The 18,610-nt window shown below is 46.6% G+C and overlaps 4 protein-coding genes and 1 pseudogene across 4 annotated transcripts; 2 read left to right on the top strand and 3 right to left on the bottom strand.

Moving 5' to 3' along the window:
- The first annotated feature begins 3,352 nt into the window (after positions 1-3,352).
- On the top strand, positions 3,353-6,428 carry LOC147974684 (uncharacterized). Its single transcript, XM_087517692.1, has one exon. It carries the CDS (start codon positions 4,963-4,965, stop codon positions 5,893-5,895), a length of 933 nt encoding a protein of 310 aa, XP_087373818.1. The 5' UTR covers positions 3,353-4,962; the 3' UTR covers positions 5,896-6,428.
- LOC147974685 (uncharacterized) lies at positions 3,375-4,795 on the top strand (annotated as a pseudogene).
- Positions 6,429-6,710: 282 nt separating the features above from the next.
- Positions 6,711-8,728, bottom strand: LOC147974683 (uncharacterized). The gene is made up of 4 exons (XM_087517693.1): positions 8,548-8,728; positions 7,743-8,070; positions 7,599-7,645; positions 6,711-7,061 (listed from the first exon to the last, which is right to left on the bottom strand). Exons 2-4 carry the CDS (start codon positions 7,939-7,941, stop codon positions 6,927-6,929), a joined length of 381 nt encoding a protein of 126 aa, XP_087373819.1. The 5' UTR covers positions 7,942-8,070; positions 8,548-8,728; the 3' UTR covers positions 6,711-6,926.
- LOC125550519 (uncharacterized) lies at positions 8,273-9,698 on the bottom strand. Its single transcript, XM_087517694.1, has 3 exons — positions 9,396-9,698; positions 9,244-9,290; positions 8,273-8,737 (listed from the first exon to the last, which is right to left on the bottom strand). The coding sequence occupies exons 1-3, from the start codon at positions 9,592-9,594 to the stop codon at positions 8,603-8,605; spliced, it is 381 nt and encodes a 126-aa protein (XP_087373820.1). The 5' UTR covers positions 9,595-9,698; the 3' UTR covers positions 8,273-8,602.
- Positions 9,699-9,876: 178 nt separating this feature from the next.
- LOC125550518 (glycosyltransferase BC10) lies at positions 9,877-12,794 on the bottom strand. The gene is made up of 2 exons (XM_048713535.2): positions 11,997-12,794; positions 9,877-10,748 (listed from the first exon to the last, which is right to left on the bottom strand). The coding sequence occupies exons 1-2, from the start codon at positions 12,528-12,530 to the stop codon at positions 10,107-10,109; spliced, it is 1,176 nt and encodes a 391-aa protein (XP_048569492.1). The 5' UTR covers positions 12,531-12,794; the 3' UTR covers positions 9,877-10,106.
- Between the last annotated feature and the right edge of the window lie 5,816 nt (positions 12,795-18,610).

Here is an 18,610-nt window from a genome sequence, read left to right as displayed (position 1 = left end):
TTGTGCAGTATCTTTTCAATCCAACCACACCAGGTTTGTCAAAGCCCCGCATCTTGTGGCATTCTAGGAGAAAGTCCCAATTCACCTTATCATAGGCTTTTTCAAAGTCCAACTTAAGGACGATTCCCACTTTCTTCTTAACATAAGTGTAATTGAGGATTTCATGAAGGGACAGGACCCCGTCCATGATGTTTCTCCCTTTTACAAAGGCGTTTTGAGTAGTAATAATGAGTTTGTTCACATAAATGGCAACTCTACGGTCAAGAACTTTGGTGATCAACTTATATGGGCATCTCAACAAGCAGATAGGCCTGTATTGTTGGATTTTCTCGGCTTCAGAAACCTTAGGGAGTAGAGTAATAACTCCATAGTTAAGCCGTTGAACATCCAGTGTCCCTTGGTGGAAAGCTTTAAAACGGGCCATAATGTCATTTTTGACTATATCCCAGCACACCTGATAGAACTCAGCAGGAATATTATCGGGTCCAGGGGCTCTATTAGGAGCCATGTCGAAAAGAGCCTCTTTGACCTCTTGTTCTGTAAATTCTCGACAAAGATCTTTATTATCTTTTTCATCTAATTTCTCTTCAGGGGACCAGGTTCCCGGGTCAAGATGAACCCGGTTACCAGGGGCTGGTCCAAACAGCTCTTTGTAGAACTCAGTGGCGTGTGCAATCAAATTGTCCGTGCCTTCAATCGATGTCTCTCCCACTTTAAGTGATTGGACTGTATTTTTACGTTTCCGTCCATTAGCAATTTTATGATAATAGTCAGTGTTCAGGTCTCCTTTGAGCAGCCAGCGCTCGTGGGACTATTGAAGCCAAAATATTTCCTCATTAACCAGGAGCTCATAGAGCTCAGCGTTGATGTCCATTTTTCTACTATACAAGTCAGGAGGCAACATATCTTCTTCTTCCAGTTTCTCAAGCATAGCTAGTTCCATACGTAGTTCTTCTTTCTTTTTCTTATCATGCCCATACTTATTCGAGCCCCAACCTTTAAAATAAGATTTGATTCTTTTCAGCTTGATGTTCAGGGTATCAATTGGATCTGATGAAGCTACTTTTCTAGCCCAAATTCTCCTCACAGTGGGCATGAACTTGTCATCATTGATCCAGGACAGGTTAAAACGAAATTCGCGGGGTTTCGGGGCTTCGCGCCCCTCTTCCCCGGAGGACAGCAGGAGTGGGTTATGATCAGACAGCTCCCGAACTAGTTTCCTCACTGAGACCAATGGGAAAATATCTTCCCAACATTCATACATAAGGATTCGGTCTAGTTTTTCCAGCGTGGGATGAGTCTGGTTGTTAGTCCAAGTATACTTCCCCCCATTGATGTGGATCTCCCTAAGAGCTAGTGTATTGATAATGGAGTTAAACAGGTCAGTGGCTTTGTTGTTCACCATCTTTTTATTCTTCTCTCCCGAATGTCTCAGGATATTAAAATATCCCCCCACAATGTAGGGTATGGTCATGCCACTACAAAAGGATGCTAGCTCCACCAGGAATTCATTTTTGAATTCATCATGCGCCGATCCATAAACTACCAGCAGCCCCCATTGAATTTTCTTCTTTTTGTCAAACAACACTAGTTGTAGAACATATTTGCCCTTAGCACAGGATACTATATCAAAAGTATCTTTCCTCGTACCACATAAAATGCCCCCAGATTTGCCCATAGAGGGCACCCAGTTCCATTGGAATATGTCAAAGGGGTCAATTCTTCTCAAACACTTTGGTGTGAATTCTTTTTTTATAGTTTCTTGTAGACCCAGGAAGTCAAGGGAATGGTCACTAATCATGTCTGAGAGGCAGGTGGCCATTCCTTTCTTACCTACCCCTCGACAGTTCCAAATGAGGCCTCTCATTTGGAACGTTTTTTGTGGAATTTGGCTCTAGTAACCCTACCAGGAGACAGGGCAGGGTTACATAACAATTCTTTCTCAGTGTTGTTTCTTTTCTGACTCCTAGTCACAGGCCTAGAAATTTTGATATTGGATTTATTATGTTTTTTCTTCTTAGGTTTCACAGAAGAAATACGCTCAAAAATATGCTCTTCCTGGTCTAACCACTCTAATATCACAGGGGTATTCCTGCCTAAGCCATTTGTCACAGTCATGTTATCCTGCTCTTTATCATCATTATTATCTTCTTTTTTATCATCTAATTCTTTTCGGACGCACTCAAGCTCTCTAATAATGTCAACAACAATGAAATCATCATTGGGTATTTCTACCCCTATCTTATGAGCTCTGCTAATTAACTCATTATCAGAAAGCACATCAAATGAATTTTTGGAGGTAGGAATATTATTACCTTCCAGATTCCTCTTACTAGCCATTTTTTGGCCTTATCCTCCACCTTGTCCTGCATTCCAGAAAGGTTACGCTTGCTGAATCTCAGCGGGGCTTCAGTTGCTAGTGGAGGAGTGAGAATGATCTCTTCAGTGCTTTCAGGGGACGGGAGTTGTACCACATAGCTGCACGAAGTCTTGATCCCAGGGTCCACCTCACCAGTTACCTCCACAATCTGAGAATGGTTAGAAGCAGCCTGACAGGGTGAAGCAAAATTATTATGTATGGCTCTCTTCACCTGAATGACTTGAGCAGTTTTCTCCATGACAACAGGATTCCTGGGGACAATCCAGTTGGAGGAATCTCCCTTGCCATCCTTCATTTTCTCCTCAATTTCTCTCTGTAATGTTTCAATGAGCAGGGAATTGTCCCCATCACTTTCAGTAGAGGGAGATCCCTCCTTATCATCGTATAGCAGGCGACAGGCCTTGTCACCAAGGTAAGAGCCCCCAGTATTGCCATGCCCAGCAGACTCAGGCTGCAGCATCCCTTTTTCTTGTTCAGTACGTTTTCTCTTAGGAGTCTGGTCTGGCTTGGTCCTTTCATCAGGAATAGGATCAACGGTTTCTGTGTCCACATGATTTTTAACCAAAACCTCCTCAACCTCATATGTAAACCTATAGAAACATCCTGCAAGCACCCCTTCAGCAGTGGCAGGGAGTTGAGTTATCGATCTACAACCGATTTTAGCTCTGACAGAGGATGGGCGATTTATGGTAGACATATCAACTTCCAGGGTAATTCCAACAAGGCCTCCCACATAAGCTACAGTTTTATCACATCTCTTGTTAGGTGGAATTTTTCCGATCTTAACCCAAGCAATCTCTAACAGTCCCTCAGAATCAATATCCTCAGACCAAGGAGAAAACTTGACACTGACCCCACACTTTTTCAGTTTAATATTTTCAACAAAAAGAGCTCTGTCAACCTCTCTAGGGTTCGGCATTCTCATGACAAACTTTTGTGGAGCAAAGAATCTAGCAGAGCATCGCCATCCCTGGCCAACGTAAACACTCAACTCATGTTCAATATCTTTGGTGTGAGCAGAGCCATCAGTAATGGTAACAACAATGTTGAAAATGTTATCCCTACTCTGCCTATCCACGCTGTAATCAGGAATGTAAAAGAAGCCCTGACCCTTAGTTTGAAAAGCACACATCACAGGTGTGTAATCCCAAGGAAAGAACTCATTGCAGACAAAGGACAGGTGACCTCTCTTTTTACATCTATCACAGAGAGCCTGAGGACACCTAACGGTGAAATGCCCAGGAAGATGGCAGATCTGACAAGCATCACAAGGAGGAACGATAGTACCAGAGGAGGAGTACTCGCGATTAGCAGCAGTGGCAGTGTTCTTGTCGAAGGCGTGGTGAGCCTTGTCGCTTCCGGCATCACCACCACGCAGCTCCTGGCGGTGGGGAGGAGGTGCCTGCTGCCCATCTGTCGTCACCGGCACCTGAGACTCCTGCAGGTCGCCACCATCCCCATCCCATCTGGATTGCCGGGTTCGGTTCGCCTGCAGGGCGCCGGCCGCCTCATCCCACTTGTCGTTGGTGGTGGAGGAGCTTCCCATCTCCGTCTTGCGCTTCCAGACGTTAGAGTCGAAGCCGCGGCCGCGCCACGATCGAAACGCCCAGCGCCGCGCCCATGGCGGCCCGCACCAAATCCGTCCCCTCTCATCTCAACAGGTGGCTTCTCTTTGGATCTAGCAGCAGGATTCGCGAAAGAACTCGTAGGTGGCTTCTCTTTGGATCTAGTAAGGGGATTTGTGGGGGATTGAGAGGCAACTACTTGGGCAAAAGAACGCAGATCGCCATGGATTTTGCCCTCCCACCAAGCAAAGCTAGGACGAACCCTAGATCTGGCGAGAGGCGAAGCGCTCCAGAAGTGGGTGAGCCCCTCGTCGAGATCCAAAATGGGGGAAGGAGTAGCAGCCGCAAGATTTATACCCGCGGCGCCCCCGGAAACCCTAGCTCCATCGCTCTCATGGCGGTTGGATCTCCCCTCGCCTACGTGTCGCACATCCGTCCCATGGCGGACCGGTCCGCGCCTCAGAACCCCTGGTCCATCTGTCATACGTGACGCTCGGCGGTACATGTCCCTATCCGCACGAACGCTCCCGTGTACCGCGAGCCCACGCGGTGAACCACGCGGCAGTGCATCCCCGCCGGAGATTCCTCCGTTCGCCGGAGATCTGTCATAAACCCTAGCAAAGTGGCAGGGAAAGGCGACGATGTCCCCGATATCGATCCACTCACCAGGGCGTAGGTATCGTGCATCCACCGTGTACCCCCTAGTATCGAGCAGCACGATCCGGAGCGCCTCCCTGCGCAGCCAGAGCTCGCCGTCGTCGAGCGTGACGTGACGTGCGGTCGCCAGGTCCGCTGCGAAGCGAACCCTCCAGCGTACGTCGCCAGCCATCCCGCAAGTCGGAATAACTAAACTCGGAAGGTTCCAAGAAGCCCCAGCTCATCTCGACTGCTGTTGTTGGTTCTCTTTGCTGTTGCTGAACAATCGAACTGAGTTGAACAGAATCAAGATCGATCTCAGTTTACTTTACCCCATCCGTCCATCACTTGTGGTGTCTATTACCAAAGCGAGGTCCATCCATGGAAGAACTGATGAAGGAAGCGCACGCCCTCTTCTGCGGCGGCTGGAGCATAAAAGAGTCCCAGGTTTTCATAAGCACGCTCCAGCATCTACTAACGGCGGCGACCAAGACCGACGACGAGCCTGACGCGGCGAAGACGACGAGGTGCTGGGCGACTCCCCAGCGCTGGCTGCTCACGCTGGACACGCCCTCGCTGCGCGCCGCGCTGTGGAACCCCTCGACCAAGGAGAAGGTGGAGCTCCCATCAATGGAGAAGGACCTTCCCCGGAACTGCAAGTGCCTGCTGTCGCGCGAGCCCGGCTCCCGCGCAGGCTGCGTGGTGCTGGTCGTCGTCGACGACGAGCCGGTGATCTGGTTCTGCCGCGTCGGAGGCGAGCGATGGAGCAGGCACGAGTACGAGATCATTGTCGAGAAACCACGGGGTTCACCCAATTTTCGCTTGGTGAAAAAACAGTCTTTCGAAGAAGCAGGGTGTGCAACGAACCTCATCTCTCCCGACGAAGAAACAAGAACAGAGTACATCTTGGAGGGACACAGCTGGAAGAGAATAAGAATACCAAGCGACGGGCATGGCAGTCATCGATTCCAGATACGGAGCATCGCCGCCGTGGACGGCAAGTTCTACTTCGACGTGTCCCCCTCGAAGCTCGGCGTCCTCGACTTCCTCCCGGGCCCGACGTTCACCATGATGGACACCAAGGGAGCGCGAGTCGCATGGGATTCCTGGGAGCTGGCGTTCCCTCATCTGGCGGAGTCCCGCGGGAGGCTCTACCTGTTCGTCATCGCCCATAATAGTCTGGCCAGCATCGCCCTCTACAAGATGGATTTCTCGTCGCTTGCATGGTCCAAGGTGGATCGCGTCTATGATCAGGTGTTCTTCCTGGGCAGGTTGCATTTCTCGGCGTCGTATTCTGCATGGGAGTTGGTTTGACGCAGTGTAATGTCTATTATCTGGGCCGTACGAGCTCCTCAACGTGTTCTCTGCCGGAGACAAACGTCGGCCTCGCTCCAACTGCATACACGGGGCCGATCTGCCGGCTCCGCTGCAGGGCGTATACGATGTGCTCGCCAGAGCTTGTGCTGGTTTCACCATCGGCGGTAGCTAGAAGAAACGAGGAGAAGAACAATGTATATCTTCAGTCATTCCGGGATATGTTTGTGCTCGTCTAATTATTAAATATATAATCCCCTTTCTTCAAATCAGTATATTCCGGGATATGTCTGTGCACATTGAGTTTAGCTTTCATTTATTTATTTATTTCTGAGGGAAAGGGGAGTTAGAGTTTCATTCTGAAGTTAACAAGCTGTGCTATAGACAGTTCTACCATGATCTGCTACTCTGTTTTGGTCCCTGGAAATTTTCATAGGAACAAACCCCCTACCCACCATAAGACTCTTGATCTCTAAAATAAGATGACCATAAGGCATAAGCCAACCGATCCAGGGCCTCAGAAGATCGGGTGAGCACATCGTAGCGCTGTTGAGAAATCTGATTGAATCGTGCATGGAGCTCAGCTTCAAGAGCATCAGTACAAAAGAATAAATGACGGTATGCAGCAACGATTACGCTCCCATCATCCCTTAATATCATACCAGACCCTGCCGCCCCGTCCGAGGAGAAGGAGACATGTTTTTCTGAGGGCACAACTACAGTGTATGCGGGTTGGGAATTTGGGATGGAATAATTTTCTATTTTTCCCTGTCCTGAATTCTAGAACTTATGAAAATCTTTGATTTTGCAAAAAATGAAAGACAATATCAGATCAAGCAAAGATTTGTGCTGCACAGATGAGATGACAATGATGAAACGGAACAAGTTGCACCAGATTTAAGAGGCGAGTGAGGTGCTAAATGCTAAGCTTATTAACTCCTTGAGAACTTAACCGGGCAAGGAATTTTCCTATCGAAAAAGCTGTTTCAGCCATTTGGTGGCTGGCGTGCTCCTCTCATGCTCAACACTAGCTACTTGTTCTTGTCAAGCCATGCGAGAATTCCTTTCTCCGACTCCGTGAGCTCCTCCACTGGCTTCTCTCTAACCGAGCCTTCCATGAAACCAAAATAATCCTTGTAATTCCTCTTGTAAAAGTCGTCCAGCCTCTGGAACATATGAGAAAACAGCAGAACATAGTTAAGTGCAACCACGGCGTAGAAGCTCTTGTCGTTCAATCTGTTGCTCCAGTAAACATTCTACAGAGGCTGGAACACCTGAGACTTAAACTAGTATGATAGTTGTATTTAACTGTGTAGGTTGGGTTTGCAGGTAGCACAAGGTTCCCTATTTAAATCAGAGACATCTACTGCAAAACCAACAAACTGAAACATTGTACTACAAGGGTAGAAAATCACAGCACATGTCAAACCTTTTCGATTTTCACTTTTTTCATGAAAAATGGAAAAGCAAAGGGACAATTTTTTTTGATAAAAGAGAGCTCTAAAGCAAAGGGACAATAGGTATAAAGCAACTGAAGCAATGAAATTGGGAGCATATGGACTCAAATGAGTAGTTGGAAAAAAGCTGATGATTTAATAGTGAAATGCATATAGAATATTGAATCAAAACAAAAGCAAAGGGCTTCTTCCATTTTTGCCATGATGGGATAATACCAAGGAAACAATTGAAGGAAGGCCACATACCTCCTTGTCATTCTTCTCTTTGTTTTCCTTTGACCTCTTCACATAATCTACCCATATGCAGGCAGAACCAGTTATCTATCCAAGGTGAACAGCAAACCGACCACAAATACTAGACCCCGAAAATTGGACCAGATGCTTACATACCTTGCAATAGCGCCTTTCTAGATTCGCTAGCCTCGGGTATGGCTGCGGCGGATGCCAGTAGAGTGAGGAGGCACCTTCTGTTAACTCCATTCCTCTGAGCCAAGGTGACCAGATGCTTTCCCGCGGAATGATGAAGAGATGAAGCTGCTGCGACCGGCCTTCTGATTGTGTCCATTAGTTTACCTGGAGGCTGAGTCATGGGATGAGATGAGTTTGCTCTCCAGTGTGCTCTCTTGATGTCCTACATGGAAGCGTCGCCAGGTTGCTGCTACTTGATATGATATGATATGATGAAATCCTGGAATGGACCAAGGCCACAGGTTTTTCTCTGGATGGAAACAGACAGGGGCAAATCGGACCATACGCAGTACTGCTTGGGCTTTGGACAAGTCTGCATTTTGGACAACCCTTTTTGCCTTTCCGGTATCTTCATTATTTTTAGGCCACATATTTGAATTATTTATCTTGCCTCTACGTCGACATTTTCCCAACAAATTTCTAGTAATACATTCTGATTAGCAAAGAAGATATACAGAGCAAGAGAAAAGATTTCTTGTCCATTGTCAGGTTACTGTACAAAATAATAAGTACAGATCGGTGTATAATGATGTCCATTCTATGAATTTTTTCTGATTTTGCAAAAATGAAACATACTGTCAGATCAAGCAAAGATTTGTGCTACTGCACAGATGAGATAGCAATGATGAAACAGAACAAGTTGCATCAGGTTTAAGAGGCAAGTGAGGTGCTATATGCTAAGCTTATTAACTCATTGACAACTTCACCGCGGAAGGAATTTTCCTACAGAAAAAGCTGTTTCGGCTATTTGGTTGGCGTGCTCCTCCCATGTTCAACACTAGCTACTTGTTCTTGTCCAGCCACGCGAGAATTCCTTTCTCCGACTCTGTGAGCTCCTCCGCTGGCTTCTCTCTAACCGGGCCTTCCATGAAACCGAAATAATCCTTGTAATTCCTTTTGTAAACGGCGTCCCGCCTCTGGAATATATGAGAAAACAGCAGCACAATTAGTTGCAACCACGGTGTAAAATCTTCTCGGTCAATTTTTAGTCCAGTAAACTTAGTGATAAAATTGACAACATTCTGAAGAGGGCTGCACTTGATTTCGCTTGAGATGTAAACTAGTATGATGGGTTGCCGGTGGCACAACCGCACAAGGTTCCCTATTTTAATCAGAGACATCTACTGCAAAACAAACAAACAAACTAGAACGTGTACTACGAGTAATAAGGATAGAAAATTACAGCATAGGTCAAACCATCCTCAGGTTTTTCATGAAAAATGAAAAGGCAAAGGGACAATAAGTATAAAAGCAACCGAAGCAATGAAATTGAGAGCAGATGGACCCAAATTATTAATAGTTGAAAAGGCTCATGATTTCACAGAGAAATGCATATAAATTACTGACTCAAAACAAAAGCAAAGGGCTTCTTCCATTAGCAATGATGCGATACCAAGGAAACAGTTGAAGGAAGGCCACATACCTCCTTGTCATTCTTTTCTTTGTTTTCCTTTGATTTCTTCACATAATCTACAAATGCAGGCAGATTTATTTTATCTATCCAAGGTGAACAGCAAACCGACTACAAACATCGGATGCAATAAACCCGGAAAATCGGACCGGATGCTTGTGTACCTTGCAATAGGGCTTTTCTTGATTCACCGGCCTCAGGTATGGCTGCGGCGGATGCCAGTAGAGTGAGGAGGTACCTCCTGTTAACCCCGTTCCTATGAGCCAAGATGGCCAGATGCTTCGCCGCTGAATGATGGAGAGATGAAGCTGCTGCGACCGGCCTTCTGATCGTGTCCATCAGCTTACCTGGAGGCGGAGCCATCGGGCGAGATGAGTTTGCTCTCCTGTGTGCTCTCTTAATTCCTACATGGAAGCCTAGCCAGGTTGCTAGATGTTGAAATCCTGGAATGGACCAAGGCCACAGATTTTTCTCTGGATGGAAACAGACAGGGGCAAATCTGACCACATGCAGAACTGTTTACACATGTAAACATACTTCCGTTAACATTTTTGCTTTCCTGGTATCTGCATTTTATTTTTATTTTCGGGCCACATGTTTGAATTATTTTTCTTGCCTTTATCTCGACATTTTTCCAACACAATGTCTGGTAATACATTCTGATTAACACAAAATATACAGTGCAATAGAGCAAGAGAAGAGTTCTCTTGTCCACTGTCAGGTTACTGTACAAAATAATAGTACAAATTTGTGTATAATGATGTGGGCAGAGTACAGGTTGTCATCCATCGAAATAAGCCCATGCCTCCACACATGTAAACCTACCTATGATCTAGTATCAAAACTTACAGGGGGGCACCTGTTAAAAGCATACATCAACCATAACCCAGCACAGTGGGCGCTAGCACTAACAATGGCTGCAGCGCACTTGGTGCGAACTTCCGAGCAAACAGGAAGCATGTTGTGGAATTTTGATTATTGTAGAGGCAAGTCCGTCCCGTTTGGACTCTTCTCAGGAATTCCTCAGTGATATCTCCCCTACCAAACGTGGCTGGATGTGCACCACCTCTCGACCAGTCTACCCAGGTGACACTTCTGTTAGCAAGGCTTTGCGGAGCTTCAATCGTGAGCATTGTAGGGAAATAGTGTTCATCGACATAACAATGAGGCCTGCAGAACTCCTTGAATTTCGGGTAATAGCGTGTGTCTCTGATGATCTCGATGGCAAGATCTCTGTCTACTTCAAACCATTGCGAGCCTTTGCGCCATTGTTCGATCTCAACCTCAGGGGTCATGTTATAATTATACCGGCCCCGTCCATATGGCCCAGGATCATCAAACACCATGACAAAGCTTTGGCTTGAATTCTGAAAGTAGTCGTATGTGGTGTTGAAATCAAATATGGGAATGCATGACTCAGACACAAGCACAAACCACTCATTAGATATATCCAGCAAAGCATTAGCCAGCAGGCGTCTCTCAGCATCACACATGGTCATCTGACCCCATTCGGCAACCTGTGAGCACCAAACAGATCACATATTAATTTCAGGTACACGGTCATCTCAAGTTCTGAGCACAACAGGGAAGGTAAAGATTTTTTTTAGTCTTCCTGCATGGGTGTGTTGCTAAATTACTACTCCCTTCGATCCATAATAAGTGTCACAGTTTTGAACTAACGTTAGTTCAAAACTGCGACACTTATTTTGGATCGGAGGGAGTACTTGATATGTGGAAATCCTGAAAGGACAAGTCATAGATTGTTCTCGGTGAAAGAAGACAGAGACAAGTCTGCCCAATTGCAGATCTGCTTGGGTTCTGGTCAAGCTGGAAATGTTTGTCTCCTGACAGACTGTCTAGAAAATGGCTCTACTAGGCCATACGCTGCCGCATACAAGGAATGGGTTATAAGTTCTGGTTAGAGCCCTAGCTGTGCCTGTTCTAGAGTTCCCTGACTCTACCTATTATAGTACCAGTTCCAGTTAGGGCGCGGTGGCTACTAGATATATGGGTGACAGAATGCATACCAGTTACTGAGTTTAAGAATCTTGCCCCAGAGTAAGTTAGTGATATAGTTAGTAACAGGTGGATCACATCATGTAGGCCTAAAGTTAACTCCAAAAGATACATAAATACAGTACCATAATCCAAACCTATCAGGGCTATCAATCAACACGTCTACTAAACTTTTCGTTGTAATGGCGGTCCATGCTCGGGAAGGTAGCTCGCTGTACCTACATTTTCTCCTTCAAGGCTTCAATGCAAAAATGCACAGTTCTTTTATATATATTTAAAAAAATAACAAAGGAAGTTCAGAAATTTTCACTGCCAACAGCTGTTTTAATCACCCAAGTTAGCACCCAACATATGCAGTGCCTGAGCTCTAACATGTGCATTGATCATAGGCTCCTTACTGTAGTAACTAGTAAGTAGAACCACGGCTCAATGTAATGGCTGAAACGTGGGGATTCAGTTACAGGTTTGTCATAATATCACGTATGAAGTCGTGGAGCAACAGTACAGTACAGCTCAATCCCAGTCTTGATTTGGCATAGTATCAGTACAGCACAGCTCAATGTAGTAGTACAATCTTGGCAGTTGGCCTACGACTGAATATGGTTTGCTGTTGGTATCACTAGATCAGCATGAGTAGGCAGCCCACCTATCACACTCTCATGGCGTCCTGCTAGGTTGAGTACGCGATCACACTACCAGTCTACTACGGCATGAGGAGGCGAGGCCGAGCAGGCGAGAGGGGAGCTAACCTTACTGGGGATTTGGCGGTGGTAGAAGACGGAGTCTTTGGTGAAGTTGGCGCGGTAGGAGGGGAGGGCGTGGACGTAGACGGAGTAGCGGCCCTCGTGTCCCCGGAAGAAGCGCTCCCAGAGCGGCGCGAGCGGCAGCGGGCCGCGCGTGAGGAACATGAAGGCGACCTTGGGCACGCGGGGGAACGGGTAGGGGCGGACCCGGGGCGCGAAGGACGCGCGCCAGAGCAGCTCCTCGTCCGTCATCGCGTGGCGCGCGCGGGACGGGGGGCGCGTCCAGCGCTCGAGCCCGTCGAGCGGCTGCGGCTCGGCGGAGGCGGAGGCCCCGAGGCAGGGGCGGAAGATGGCCGGCGCGGCGGCCGCGAGCGTGTGGCGCGCCATGTACATGCCGGCGGCGGAGAGGCCGACGCCGAGCAGCAGGAAGCCGAGGAAGACCTTGAGCATCCCGGTGGGGAACACCCTCCCGCCGCCCTGCCCCGGCGCCCCCAGCCTCGCCTCCTTCATGTCCTCCATGGACGCCACCCGCGCCTGCATCGCGCCCGCCGGACGGCTCGCGGCTGCTGGTGGTGCTGCTACCGGGAGCTAGGTGGTGGAATCTGGCAGATTTGAGGCCGCGCGTGGCATGCTCCGGGCACGAGGCCGGGTCGGGGGCGCGCCGAATCGAGGGGCAACACGTAGGTTGGGTGGGGGGCTAGATCTGGGAGGGGGCGGTGGTTGGTGCGGCGCGGACTTCGATTCGGCGGACGGAGCGGCTGGTGGCGGTGGGGGACGGCGGTGGTGGGGGTGGGGGTGGGGTGGGGTTCTGGAGGGTGGAGGCCGCCTAGGGGACGAGTAACGTCTCACGGGTGCCCTACTCAGTGACGGAGGAGGGAGCTGCGGCTGCGTGGACTGGGTCTACGGGTGCTGCGAAGCCGGGTAGAGGATTCGGTGCTCCTGTGTACGGAGAGCGGTGCTGGAAGACCGGGTTCGTCGAGGTTCCGGGCTTGGCAGAGGACGGCAGAGATCTTTGTGTCTCGTGGAGTCGTGACGACGTGCTGCCGTGGTTTCCGGTGGATCTCGCCTCATGAAATGGCCAATCCCGAGAGCGATGTTTGTACCACTCCTACTACTAGAACCGGAATTTCTTAACAACATCCAAGAAATATGGTCTCATGCGTCTCTAGAAAATGCTCATTAGGGCATGAACCATGGAGGCGTCGTGTTGATGCTGCCTCATGCCCATCCACGTAGACGAGGCTGCCGGTGAGATTTACATGCATCAAGATAGACAACACAATAGTACTTTATTAGACATCAATAACCATCTTTTCCTCTCCCCTCACTCTTCTGTTCATGCATTTTTCACCATCTTTCACCGGTTCATTCTTTCTTGCTTTCTTTCTTTTTCATCTCTCTTCTCTTCCTCCATTGCCTTCATCTTTTGTAGGGAAGTAGAGACCGGTTCCTTTGCCAGAGGCGGGTTCCTTCTAAAAGCAACTCAGTTAACCTCGTTTGGACCACTTCTGGCTAATGTGATAACTGGGGCATCTGTGTAGCTCAATCCTTTTTGTGGCAAAGGACAGGCCGGAATTTTCTCTTATAGTAGGTACAACGCTCTTGAGGACACACGAGAATTTCATCTAGTCACTTTCATCATATTTGTTTGATTCGTGTTTGTTACTTTGATAATTTGATATGTGTGTGGACCGGTGCTTCGCTGTTGTTCTTACTTGAACAAGCCTCCCACTTATGATTACCCCCTCTCGCAAGCATCCGCAACTACGAAACATATGGATCCAAATCAGCCCCTTATGAAATAACGCATAAACTAGGGTTTAAGCTTCTATCACTCTAGCAACCATCATCTAATTACTACTCTACAATGCATTTCCTTAGACCTAAATATGGTGAAATGTCATGTAGTTGGCGTTCACATAACACCACTAAGGGAAACAACAACATACATACCATCAAAATATCGAACGAATACCAAATTCACACGATTACTTATGACAAGATTCCTCCCATGTCCTCAAGAACAAAAGTAACTATTCACAAATCATATTCATGTTCAAGATCAGAGGGTTGTTGAATATCATTAAGGATCTGAATATATAATCTTTCACTAAATAAACCAACTAGCATCAACTACAAGATGTAATCAACACTAATAGCGATCTAGAGGTACCAATATGAGGTTTTTGAGACAAAGATTGAATACAAGAGATGAACTAGGGTTTGATATGAGATGGTGCTGGTGAAGACGTCGATGAAGATTGGTCCTCCCACGATGAGAGGGTTGTTGGTGACGACGATGGTTTCGATTTTCCCCTCCCGAAGGGAAGTGTCCCTGGCGGAATCGCTCCGCCGGAGAGCAAAAGTGTTCCTGCCTAGGTTCCGCCTCAAAACGGCGGCGCTTCGTCCTGAAACCTTTCTTCTATTTTTTTTCTAGGTTGTCACCATATAGGAGAAGATGGGCCCCGGAGGCCTACCATGGGCGCCACAAGCTGGGGGGGCATGCCCTGGGGGGCGGGGCGCGCCCCCAGGCTTGTCGCTTCTTGGTGGGTCCCCCTCTGGTATTTATTTCACTGATAATTTTAATATATCCCAAAATAATTCTCCGTCAATTTTCAGCTCATTTGGAGATGTTCAGAAAAGTTGCCTCCGATATAGGCCTTTTCGGTCCAGAATTTCAGCTGCCGGTAATCTCCCTCTTCATGTGAAACTTGCAAAAAAAAGAGTGAAAAGACATGAGAATTGTATTATAAAGTGAAATAACAGTCCATAAAGCAATAAATATCACCATGAAAACATGATGCAAAATGAATGTATCACTAAGCAACATGCTAAATTGATCTTAGAAACGTACAAGTTAACTAAGAAAAATATTAAGCATTTGAACGCTAAATATAAACTTGCTGAAGATAAAGGTAGAAACACATGTTGTCTTTGCATCTGGAGATCTTATTAGGTTACACTTACGTAAAATATAGGTTTTATTATCTACGCAGGTCAAAGCTAATGCCACATGCTAATGTTTCTTAAGGTGTTAGAGAAAATAAATAATCTCTACTCTTATAAAAAAACCGAGTTGGTGATGATGATATGCTTGCCATCTTGCAATATAGACCGTCTGATCTATATCTGACGGATAGAAAGCAAACTATGGCAATTTTGCAAAAGGATACCCGTGTTGGGGAACGCTGTAATTTCAAAAAAATTCCTACGCACACGCAAGATCTATCATGGTGATGCATAGCTACGAGAGGGAAGAGTGTTGTCCACGTACCCTCGTAGACCGTAAGCGGAAGCGTTATGACAACGCGGTTGATGTAGTCGTACGTCTTCACGATCTGACCGATCCTAGTATCTGAAGTACGGCACCTCCGCGATCTGCACACGTTCAGCTCGGTGAAGTCCCACGAACTCTCGATCCAGCTGAGTGTCGAGGGAGAGCTTCATCAGCACGACGGCGTGATGACGGTGATGATGAAGCTACCGGCGCAGGGCTTCGCCTAAGCACTACGACGATATGACCGAGGTGGATTATGCTGGAGGGAGGCACCGCACACGGCTAAGACAATGATCAACTTGTGTGTCTATGGGGTGCCCCCTCCCCCGTATATAAAGGAGTGGAGGAGGGGGAGGGCCGACCCTCTATGGCGCGCCCTAGGGGAGTCCTACTCCCACCGGGAGTAGGATTCCCCCCTTCCAAGTAGTAGGAGTAGGAGAGAAGGAAGGGGAGGAAAGGGGGGGCGGCCCCCACCCAATTCGGATTGGGCTAGGGGGGCGTGCCTCACACCTTTTCCCTTCCTCTCCTCTATTCCACTAAGACCCAATAAGGCCCATATACTCCCCGGGGGGTTCCGGTAACCTCCTGGTACTCTCAAAAAAGCCCGAACTCATCCGGGACCATTCCGATGTTCAAACATAGGCTTCCAATATATCGATCTTTATGTCTCGACCATTTCGAGACTCCTCGTCATATCCGTGATCATATCCGGGACTCCGAACTACCTTCGGTACATCAAAACACATAGACTCATAATATCGATCGTCACCGAACGCTAAGCGTGCGGACCCTACGGGTTCAAGAACTATGTAGACATGACCGAGACTCATCTCCGGTCAATAACCAATAGCAGAACCTAGATGCTCATATTGGTTCCTACATATTCTATGAAGATCTTCATCGTTCAAACCGCACAACAACATACGTTGTTCCCTTTGTCATCGGTATGTTACTTGTCCGAGATTCGATCATCGGTATCTCAATACCTAGTTCAATCTCGTTACCGGCAAGTCTCTTTACTCGTTCCGTAATGCATCATCCCGCAACTAACTCATTAGTCACATTGCTTGCAAGGCTTATAGTGATGTGCATTACCGAGAGGGCCCAGAGATACCTCTCCGATACTCGGAGTGACAAATCCTAATCTCGATCTATGCCAACTCAACAAACACCATTAGAGACACCTGTAGAGCATCTTTATAGTCACCCAGTTATGTTGTGATGTTTGATAGCACACTAAGTGTTCCTCCGGTATTCGGGAGTTGCATGATCTCATAGTCATAGGAACATGTATAAGTTATGGAGAAAGCAATAGCAACAAACTAAACGATCATCGTGCTAAGCTAACGGATGAGTCAAGTCAATCACATCATTCTCTAAGGATGTGATCCCGTTAATCAAATGACAACTAATGTCTATGGTCAGGAAACATAACCATAATTGATTCAACGAGCTAGTCAAGTAGAGGCATACTAGTGACACTCTGTTTGTCTATGTATTCACACATGTACTAAGTTTCCGGTTAATACAACTCTAGCATGAATAATAAACATTTATCATGATATAAGGAAATATAAATAACAACTTTATTATTGCCTCCAGGGCATATTTCCTTCAGTCTCCCACTTGCACTAGAGTCAATAATCTAGATTACATTGTAATGATTCTAACACCCATGGAGTCTTGGTGCTGATCATGTTTTTCTCGTGAGAGAGGCTTAGTCAACAGGTCTGCAACATTCAGATCCGTATGTATCTTGCAAATCTCTATGTCTCCCTCCTTGACTTGATCGCGGATGGAATTGAAGTGTCTCTTGATGTGCTTGGTTCTCTTGTGAAATCTAGATTCCTTTGCCAAGGCAATTGCACCAGTATTGTCACAAAATATTTTCACTGGACCCGATGCACTAGGTATTACACCTAGATCGGATATGAACTCCTTCATCTAGACTCCTTCATTTGCTGCTTCCGAAGCAGCTATGTACTCCGCTTCACACGTAGATCCCGCCACGACGCTCTGCTTGGGACTGCACCAACTGACAGCAACACCATTTAATAAAAACACGTATCCGGTTTGTGACTTAGAGTCATCCGGATCAGTGTCAAAGCTTGCATCGACGTAACCGTTTACGACGAGCTCTTTGTCACCTCCATATACGAGAAACATATCCTTAGTCCTTTTAAGGTATATCAGGATGTTCTTGACTGTTGTCCAGTGATCCACTCCTGGATTACTTTGGTACCTCCCTGCTAAACTAATAGCAAGGCACACATCAGGTCTGGTACACAGCATAGCATACATGATATAACCTATGGATGAAGCATAGGGAATGACTTTCATTTTCTCTCTATCTTCTGCAGTGGTCGGGCATTGAGTCTGACTCAACTTCACACCTTGTAACACAGGCAAGAACCCTTTCTTTGCCTAATCCATTTTGAACTTCTTCAAAACTTTATCAAGGTATGTGTTTTGTGAAAGTCCAATTAAGCGTCTTGATCTATCTCTATAGATCTTGATGCCCAATATATAAGCAGCTTCACCGAGGTCTTTCGTCGAAAAATTCTTATTCAATTATCCTTTTATGCTATTCAAAAATTCAGTATCATTTCCAGTCAACAATATGTCATCCACATATAATATCAGAAATGCTACAGAGCTCCCACTCACTTTCTTGTAAATACAGGCTTCTCCAAAAGTCTGTATAAGACCATATGCTTTGATCACACTATCAAAGCGTATATTCCAACTCCGAGAGGCTTGCACCAGTCCATAAATGGATCGCTGGAGCTTGCACACTTTGTTAGCACCTTTTGGATCGACAAAACCTTCTGGTTGCATCATATACAATTCTTTTTTAAGATATCCATTAAGGAATGCAGTTTTGACATCCATTTGCCAAATTTCATAATCATAAAATGCGGCAATTGCTAACATGATTCGGACAGACTTAAGATCTATGGGTGAGAAGGTCTCATCGTAGTCAACTCCTTGAACTTGTCAAAAACCTTTTGCAACAAGTCGAGCTTTGTAGACAGTAACATTACCGTCAACGTCAGTCTTCTTCTTGAAGATCCATTTATTCTCTATGGCCTGCCAATCATCGGGCAAGTCAACCAAAGTCCACACTTTATTCTCATACACGGATCCCATCTCAGATTTCATGGCCTCAAGCCATTTTGCGGAATCTGGGCTCATCATCACTTCCTCATAGTTCGTAGGTTTGTCATGGTCAAGTAACACGACTTCCAGAATAGGATTACCGTACCACTCTGGTGCATATCTCACTCTGGTTGACCTATGAGGTTCGGTAGTAACTTGATCAGAAGTTTCATGATCATCATCA

This window comes from Triticum urartu, chromosome 4A, assembly GCF_056163025.1.
Source record: "Triticum urartu cultivar PI428250 chromosome 4A, HENAU_Tu73, whole genome shotgun sequence".
Taxonomy (NCBI): domain Eukaryota; kingdom Viridiplantae; phylum Streptophyta; class Magnoliopsida; order Poales; family Poaceae; genus Triticum; species Triticum urartu.
This window is presented reverse-complemented; position numbering and strand designations above follow the sequence as displayed.

What these genes read in the sequence shown, in the direction of transcription:
- LOC147974683 (XM_087517693.1), bottom strand. Translation starts at nt 7,941, where the DNA reads ATGACTCAGCCTCCAGGTAAACTAATGGACACAATCAGAAGGCCGGTC. An exon ending in TAGAAAGGCGCTATTGCAAG is followed by an intron (nt 7,646 to 7,742) that starts GTATGTAAGCAT and finishes GCATATGGGTAG; the next exon opens with ATTATGTGAAGAGGTCAAAG. An exon ending in AAGAGAAGAATGACAAGGAG is followed by an intron (nt 7,062 to 7,598) that starts GTATGTGGCCTT and finishes CATATGTTCCAG; the next exon opens with AGGCTGGACGACTTTTACAA.
- LOC125550519 (XM_087517694.1), bottom strand. Translation starts at nt 9,594, where the DNA reads ATGGCTCCGCCTCCAGGTAAGCTGATGGACACGATCAGAAGGCCGGTC. An exon ending in AAGAAAAGCCCTATTGCAAG is followed by an intron (nt 9,291 to 9,395) that starts GTACACAAGCAT and finishes CTGCATTTGTAG; the next exon opens with ATTATGTGAAGAAATCAAAG. An exon ending in AAGAAAAGAATGACAAGGAG is followed by an intron (nt 8,738 to 9,243) that starts GTATGTGGCCTT and finishes CATATATTCCAG; the next exon opens with AGGCGGGACGCCGTTTACAA.
- LOC125550518 (XM_048713535.2), bottom strand. Translation starts at nt 12,530, where the DNA reads ATGCAGGCGCGGGTGGCGTCCATGGAGGACATGAAGGAGGCGAGGCTG. An exon ending in ACCGCCAAATCCCCAGTAAG is followed by an intron (nt 10,749 to 11,996) that starts GTTAGCTCCCCT and finishes TGGTGCTCACAG; the next exon opens with GTTGCCGAATGGGGTCAGAT.
- LOC147974684 (XM_087517692.1), top strand. Translation starts at nt 4,963, where the DNA reads ATGGAAGAACTGATGAAGGAAGCGCACGCCCTCTTCTGCGGCGGCTGG.